The 8,541-nt window shown below is 46.4% G+C and overlaps 1 protein-coding gene across 1 annotated transcript in view; it reads left to right on the top strand.

The window, feature by feature from the left end:
* Positions 1-7,656, top strand: part of RPIA (ribose 5-phosphate isomerase A) — an 8,712-nt gene extending 1,056 nt beyond the window's left edge. The window contains exons 2-6 of the mRNA XM_010710657.2: positions 1,036-1,132; positions 1,247-1,315; positions 1,817-1,958; positions 3,240-3,339; positions 6,446-7,656. Of these exons, the coding sequence (XP_010708959.1) occupies positions 1,036-1,132; positions 1,247-1,315; positions 1,817-1,958; positions 3,240-3,339; positions 6,446-6,543 (506 nt within the window). The 3' untranslated portion in view covers positions 6,544-7,656. The remainder of the gene's footprint in view (positions 1-1,035; positions 1,133-1,246; positions 1,316-1,816; positions 1,959-3,239; positions 3,340-6,445) is intronic.
* The last annotated feature ends 885 nt before the right edge of the window (positions 7,657-8,541 follow it).

Genomic DNA, 8,541 nt, shown 5'->3' on the forward strand with positions numbered 1-8,541 from the left:
TCCCCCCCCTGAATGTAGTTTCCTTAAAGCTGTGGTCTGGCTGAAAGACTGGTTTATGGTGACTGGTAGGACCCAGGCCAGTGCAGAGCAGGGCCAGGAGACTGTCCCTGTCTACTGAACCAGGCTCCTCCATTTTCCACAAGACGAAAATCACTGAATTGTAGAATTATAAAGTATTCTGAGTTGGAAGGGACATACAAGAACCATAGAGTCCAACCCTTGGCTCCACACAGCACCGCTCAAAATCCAAACCCTATGACTGAGAGCATTGTCCAGATTCTGCTTTAGCTCTGGCAACTTGAGGCCGTGCCCAGTGTCCTGGGGAACCTGTTCCATGCCCACCACCGTATGAACCTTGTCCTAACACACAGCCTCTCCTGATGCAGCTCCATGCTTTTTTCCCAGGCTGTGTCATTGTCACCAGAGAGCAGAGTTCAGCGCTGCCCCTCTGCTCCCTTTGAGGAGCTGTAGGCTGTCCTGAGGCCTCCCCTCAGCCTTCCCCTCTTCCTTAGGCTGAACAAACCACGGGACCTCTGCTACTCCTCGTGTCTCTTGCCCTGCAGAGCCTTCATCACCTTCATAGCCTTCTTTTGGAGGCTCTCTAATATTCATGTCCTTCTTATATTGTGGTGCCCCAAACTGCACACAGTGCTTGAGGTGAGGCTGCAGATGCTCTAAAATCCCAACTGCTGATCCCGTGAGGTGACCAAGAAGGGCAGTGCTCATCTCTGGATGGTCACTTAAAATGACAAGTAGGGTGCTAAGCTAGTGGCCTCCTCTTCCAGCCTGGGGCTTGCTGGCAGGGGATGTTGCATTGCTGAAGTGTTGTCACAAACGTTTTTGCCCCAGCTATCATGCATATCCTTAGCAGAGAAAACTGGAGGCTGAAGAGACTTGCCTTGCAGGCCAACAGTTGGTTTTGTTTTGTTTCTTTTCTCGATTTTTGCATGCTTGTGCTGGGGCTGGTTTCTTTGGGTGGCTGACCAGACACTCATCTCTGGTTGGGCTGGCATAAACTCCAGTGAACTGGGTGAGGTTTTCATACTGAGTTTCTTGTCTTCCTACAGCTTGATGTTGCCATTGATGGAGCGGATGAGGTGGATTCTGATCTTAACCTGATCAAAGGAGGCGGGTGAGCCTTGCTGTCTATATGTCTATATGTGGCACAGGTGCTGGGTGTCCTCTGAGCTGCACTGAGGAGCAGGCTAATGTTTAATTGTTTTTTTTTTTTTTTCTTCTCTTGCAGTGGTTGCTTGACACAGGAGAAGATAGTTGCAGGATATGCAAAATGCTTCATTGTTATTGCTGATTACAGGTAAAATATTACTATTCGTTGTGTGGAAATATTTGGATGGCCCTGTGTTAGGCTGCTACAATCCTTCTAGTGTGTCAGGGGAGCAAGAATTGGTGGAAATGAGCTTAACTCCCAGTGCTTCAGCAATTGAATTTGTTTTTTTTCCCTTAATTGTCATCTCAGCAGGCCTGCTTAGAAGTCAGCAGAGCTTGGGGGGAAAAGGCTGCTCTGCTTTTTCTGAGCATAGTGATTGTCAGCACGGAATAAATTTACCCTTCTGTGCATGGAGCCGCAGGGCTGTTGAAAACTTCCATCCTGCTTGTCCAAAATGTGTTAAAACAGGGCTTATGAGCAGAGCTTTGTGCACTAAGCTGATTCTTCCTACATGAGTGCACATGCAAACTGATTGCCATGCCCTCCAGAGCCTTACACCTGAGGGATTTGTGAGAAAGAATGTGATAAGTGCATTGTTAATGGTGGTGATAATGTAATGTCTGACACTGATCCCTCCTCAAACCTCAGGAAAAAATCAGAGAGCCTTGGGGAGCAGTGGAAGAAGGGAATCCCTATTGAAGTCATCCCCATGGCTTACGTCCCTGTCACCAGAGCCCTGACCAAAAACTTTGGAGGTGCTGCAGAGCTGCGGATGGCTGTTAGCAAAGCAGTGAGTGTCCCTGATCCCTCTGTGCCCAACAGAGCCACCTGAGTGTGGCCAAGAAGATCTTTCATTTGATCAAATCCGGTTCTTTTAATTGTACTTAATGAACTGTGTGTTTAGATGTTGGGGTTGCTTGTGTAACTCTTATGTCTCCCAGAGCAAGCAGCCCTGAACAGTGAGAATAAGGTGGCTGTTCCATGTCTGAGGGCTGCTCTGTGTCTCTCCTTGGCCACAAACAACCTGCCATCCAGAGCACAGGTTGCTGCTTTTGTGGAAACACTCTGTCCTGCTGGGTCCTCCATCTCACTCACAAATACTCAAGTTGTTGATCTGCAGGAATGTTTAGAGGCTGGAGGGCAGTCTGTGCTGCCAAAGTGTCTTAAGTTAAGTGGGCAGTTCCTGGAGACTTCAAGCTGCTCTGTGCCACACAGAGCAAGAGTGGACTAAAAACTGAGCCTGCTTTGTCTCCACTGTCCTATCCTGGCTTGAACAGTGGGGCTTGACCAATGCATGTGGCAAAGGAAGAGAGGACTGTCTCCAGTTACAGCTGGAACTAACACCTGAAGGCTGAGTACTTTTAATAAGTTTAATCCCCTGGCCCAAGAGGTTGAGGAGCTATATTTAGGAGCCTGAGAAGAGAAAGCCACTTGTCTTCCATGAGCTCAAGACCAGCCTTGCTTGGGGAATGCAGATCCCAATGCTCCAGCATGAGCTGTGTCCTTGGAGGATTCTGTCTCATGCTGTGGCCTTACCCCCTGGTCCTTCCCAGCATGTGTGGTTACAAACCCTACTCAGGGTTGCTGAATCACCTTATTCTCAGCCCAGCCGTCTCATCCTTTCAACAGGGATGCTTGAGAGAGTGTTGGGCACATCTGAGACACCAAAGGCCATCAGTCCTTCATCTCCAAAATCTCCCTATGGCATGCAGCAGCCCACCCTTATCACGTGCAGAAGTCTTGTTTGGGCTTCAGTTGCTTATAGTTGCCTCTTAAGGACGTTCCTCTAGCTCTGCTCTTTTGAAAAGGATCCTCCATCCCAGTGATGAAATCATATCAATTTTTCCATCTTTTGTGTGATTATCCGTGAACCGTAGGCAGAAGAACAAGGAAGGCACAGCTGCCTTGGGCAACGGGTTACAGGGTTGTTGTTTGTATGGAGCAGTGGACTGTGCCCTTATTTACTGAAATGATGACCTTCTCTACACTGTTGCAGCAGGGACGGCTCCCGGTGTAAGGCTGTGCTTGCTACAACAGGAGCTTGTGGTGCTGACATAGGTTTGCTTCCCAGGGTCCTGTGGTGACAGACAATGGAAACTTCATCCTGGACTGGAAATTTGACAAGGTTCACGAGTGGAGTGAAGTGAACACTGCCATAAAAATGATACCAGGTAATGTCTGTGATGTTAAAGACCAAAAACTGGCTAAGGCTTGATCTGTACTAGAAATCCTTGGGAGCTAGGAGCATGAGACCTGCTGTCCAGACCAGAGCTGTTTCTGGATCATTAAGGTCTGCCCAAAGGTGGTGACACTTCAGCAAAGCAACATACAAAGGCTTGTTCAGCCCCATCTGTATATCTTGGCTGGATATTTTGGTGAAAGTCTGCTCTTGAGTGCATCTTAAATATTTTGAGTTTATCCCAGCTAGCTGTCTGCCCCCTACTGTGCACAGCAGAGCTACCATTAGCTTCACTGCTTTTTGTGTCTTACCAGAGCAGGAACAGGGTGGGATCCTGTTGCACAAACATCCATGTCTGCACAAAGTAGCACCACGATTAGAATACAACTTTGGGCAGAAGCCATGGGTTTAGGCTGAGTGAAGTGTCTGTCCCTGATTACTTCAAGCTGCTTCCATTTATTAGTTTTGCTTCCCTCAATGCTTTTTAGAAGGCTGATTTGCTGAAAACATACCCATTTCCTTTTGTCTGGATGTGGGAGCAAACTGCTGGTATATTACCTCTGCCTGGCTTGTCCTGATGTCTTTGCAGTCTGAGTAATTACCTGGCACTTGCTCACAGCCAACAGTAGATGGCAGGTTAAGACCTTTGGCAAGAGTTGATCTAAACAAACCAGTGTCTGATGTAAATAGACTGATGGGCACTGCTAGTCTGGGCTGTCGTGGTGCAGTGCTTTGTACCCTAATACAGTTTCAGTCCATGGCTGTACAAATGTGTTTTATTAGAGTTCTTTCTGTGCACAAGAGAAATGGTGGCTGGTCCTGCAGAAACAAAACACAGAGTCTTTTCATGGGCTCCTTCTTGCATCTCTCAGTCAAGAGGGATGGAACGGAAAGAGACAGATTGGAAGTGGTTTCAGCATGCCGTGGTTTAACCATGAGCTTATAAGTGAGCCTGCTAAGGGGAAGAGAGCATCTTGCCTACCCAGAAGTGGATGAGCAGAATTGTTAAAGTCTGGATATACTGGTGTAGCAGGGCTCTGTGCACTTTGCATGTGGTAGCCTTGTCCTACATTTTTTTTTTCTTTTTTTTTCCCAGCCTTCTTGGAGTGTGTTCATCTGGTAGGAATTGGATTTGAGGCTTGGCTGTGCAAGCAACCAATATGAGTGCTTGCATACAGGTTCTGGATTGCAGGAGTTGTTGGTGAAATGAGGGCTTGCCCAGCATACTTGGTGCTGGCTCTGAGTGTTGGTGGCCTCTGCCTCTGGGGGCCTTGGCAAGTTGAGTGCCACGAGTGTCAGCAAGCTGCCACCTGAAAGGACTCTGAGGGCTGCAGAGCTGTGCATCACTGTGAATTGCAAACATTAGAGTTTGAGGATTTCATGTGCCTCAAAATAGAGGTAATGACATCCCCAGGCCATTTTTCCTTTGCGTAAGGAAAGACCAACTGCATGAGCAACACTTTGATACTCTTCTTTTTTCCCTTTTCTTTAGTCTTCGGCTTCAAACCCATCTTGCCCTTAACTCCTCTTAATGTGATTAACTTCTCATGGGCTTTTCTGCTGTCCTGAAATCTATGGTATCAAAGCCTTAATCGATATGAGAAGCAGGATATTCTCACCTTTCTCAGAGGAAGTTTCAGTATGATTCACAGAATCATTAATGTTGGAAAAGACCTCTAAGATCATCTAATCCAACCGCCAACCCACCCCCACCATGCCCACTAACCGTGTCCTTCAGTGCTACATCTCCATAGCTCTTGAACACCTCCAGGGACAGTGACTCCACCACTTCCCTGGGCAGGCTACTCCAATGCATCACCACTCTTTCAGAAAATAATTTTTTCCAGATCTTTCCTAAGGAGTCTGCTGCTGGATGGGAGCAAAGCCTGGAGGTTTTATACAAACCCGTGCAGCTGGCTCTTGTCTTCCATCTGCTTGCCTGGGTGCTTACAGGGTCTGACTGTGGCTCAGTGACCACTGTGAGGTTAAGAGCACCTCATAATTATGTAATTAAACTCAACTAAAAGTACATCTGCTAATGGGCCACAAATTGCAGAGGTAGTATCAGATCTGCTTTGTCTTAACATTGTTCCTTATTTTGTGGAGAGAATTTCCCCTGGGGTCAGCTGCAAGGAAAAGACTTCTCAGATGTTCCCTGTGTGGTTGATGAAAGCTCACCCATGTCGGACACCTCTCAGAAGATTCCAGCACTGGGGTGGCTCTGGCACTAATTCATAGAATCATAGAATCACAGAATGGCCTGGGTTGAAAAGGACCACAATGCTCATCCAGTTCCAACCCCCTGCTATGTGCAGGATTGCCAACCAGCAGACCAGGCTGCCCAGAGCCACATCCAGCCTGGCCTTGAATGCCTCCAGGGATGGGGCATCCACAACCTCCTTGGGCAACCTGTTCCAGTGTGTCACCACCCTCTGTGTGAAAAACTTCCTCCTGATAGCTAACCTAAGCCTACCCTGTCTTAGTTTAAAACTATTCCCCCTTGTCCTGTCACTGTCCACCCTCATAAACAACTGTTCTCCCTCCTGTTTATAAGCTCCCTTCAAGTACTGGAATGCCACAACGAGCCTTCTCTTTTCCAAGCTGAACAATCCCAGTTCCCTCAACCTTTCCTCATAAGAGAGCTGCTCCAGCCCTCTGATCATCTCAGTGCCCTCCTCTGGCCCTGCTCCAAAAGCTCCACATCCTTCCTGTACTGTGGGCCCCAGGCCTGGACGCAGTGCTGCAGATGGGGCCTCACAAGAGCTGAGTAGAGGGGGACAATCACCTCCCTCTCCCTGCTGACCACCCCTTTTTTAATGCAGCCCAGAACACAGTTGGCATTCTGGGCTGAAGGTGCACACTGCTGGCTCATGTCCTGCTTCTCATCTACCAGGACTCCCAAGTCCTTCTCCACAGGGCTGCTCTCAAGGAGATCTGTATAAATACCTGGCATTGCCCAGACTCAACTGCAACACCCCGCACTTGGCCTTATTGAACCTCATTAGGTTCTCACAGGCCCACTTCTCCAGCCTGTCCAGTTCCCTCTGGATGGCTTAATTGGCTGATTGACTAATTGGCTCATGAATTCTTGTTCCCAGGTGTGGTGGAGACGGGGCTGTTCATCGACATGGCGGAGGTGGTGTACTTCGGCATGGAGGACGGCTCGGTCAGCGTGCGGGAGAAGCAGCCTCGCTGATGGTGGCAGTTCTGCCTGCTCTGCTTTGCCTTCGGCCAGTTTGATTCAGCTGTCGTAACGGTGCCAACCTGACGTTATGCCTTAACGAGCAGCGGTTATCGCAGGAGGTGGATGGGGAATTGATCGGAATCCGCTGATATGATACTGAATGTCTTTTTAAAAAACAAAACAAAACAACAAAAAAAAAGATGCTCTATTTCCAGATATATATATATATATATTTTTACTTTACAAGAATGTTGTCCTTTTTTTAAAGAATCAGTTAAACGAATTGCTTTAACGTTTTTATTTTATTTTCTAAGAAATATTTAACCAAAAAAAAAAGAATACTTTTTGAATTCTTTTGTTGTTTTCTGTTTTTCCTTTTTTTGAACTGAACTTGAACCTTCCTGGTCGCTCTTAGTGCTCAGTGATTGATGTTGCTATCCTAATAAATCATCCTTAACCACTCTGGCTGGGAGGATGATGTACACAATGGGAGCACATCCAGTTGGGACCTACTGATGCCTTATTTGGAACCTTTTTGGTTCGGTATTTTATGCCTTTTATTTTTCTATACCACTGTTTTTTAATAGCTCAGGATGTCTAGTTAATCCTCTGTGCATATGACAAATCTCTGAGCCTAAAGACATTGCATCCCTGTGTCTGGGACATTAATAGGAGCCTTTTTGGGGCCTCTATATGGAAGAGATGTTCATCCTTTGAGCCAAATTCTGTTCTACAACTGCATTGATCTAGTACCTCTGATTAAAGTCTGTTCCAGTAGCTGGAGATGTTCAGGATTTCATCCTTGTATAATGAGAGCAGAACTGGGCACTCGATGAAGTTTACAAAAGCACATTTGAGCATTTTAGGGCAGTGTTCAGTGGCAAATTATTTGGTTTAGAATGAAGGTTAATTATCACCTCTCACAGCTGGTTGATTTGTAGAAGGATAGAGTGGAATGCAAGGGAAAACGGAGTCTTCCTGCCTAAGTTTACCATATGTAGCAGGAGAGAGACACTCGTTCAGTATATTGTTCTCTGTGTATAGGTGCTTTGCATGATTCTGGTGTCAAAATGCAAGCCCTCTTTTTGTGTAATAGACACTGAAATAAAGAGCTGTTATAACAGATGTTCATCTTAAGGTGACTGTTTTGGGAACAAGACAGAATACTTGTTGAGACTAATTTGTGCTCTGATTCCACTAAAAACTTCTGTTCGCATTTTCCCCTTACACGGGCACTGCATCCAGACCCTGTTGCATTTGATTTCTTTTTGCTTAAGGTAATACACTACTTAATTTTAAATTAGCCAGATTCTCTAACCATCACTTGTTAGTTGCAGCACTTGCCATTCACCTTTCTTAAATCTGATGTCTGAAACCTGTGTGTGTAAAATATTCTTATCTTTCTTTAAATTTTGCCTTTTCTGCACATCCCTTCTGTTAATTCTGAAGCATTTTGCAGTGACCAAACTGGCTACCATCCAGCCAACAACTTGCTGGAAGTGCTGAAGTTTCTCTTCTCGCAAACCTGATGCTGCTGAAGCTGTTCACAAAATCACAACTCCGTCTGGATTGCCATGGGCTGTTTTCAGATAGTCTTGGACTCCTAATGTAATTCTAGATAAACAGAGAGCAATCAAGCAAAACTTTGTGAGGAAGCTTCTTCTCACACAGCACGCTTCTGAAAATGAGATTAGCAGGAGGAGTGTTGCTGTTGACTCTCTGAAGTCAGACAACCCCTTCTCAAAAAGCCAATGAAACCATTACTGCACCATTTCTTTCTGGCCTCGGACCAAATATGATCTCATCCAGCTCTGTGCTTAGCAGGGGCTCATTAAATCTAAGCCTGAACACGGCAGGTTTAATTCTTCAGCTTCTCTGGGTGCTTAAGATGCTTGCGGCACAGCCTGCTACTTCTGTGACAGCTTTCTCTGTTGGAGGAACTTTGAGCAGAGAGGCCATGGGCTGCATGTGCATTTCAATGTACCACAGGGTTAGAATTAAAACATCTGC

This window comes from Meleagris gallopavo, chromosome 4, assembly GCF_000146605.3.
Source record: "Meleagris gallopavo isolate NT-WF06-2002-E0010 breed Aviagen turkey brand Nicholas breeding stock chromosome 4, Turkey_5.1, whole genome shotgun sequence".
In the NCBI taxonomy this organism is placed as follows: Eukaryota; Metazoa; Chordata; class Aves; order Galliformes; family Phasianidae; genus Meleagris; species Meleagris gallopavo.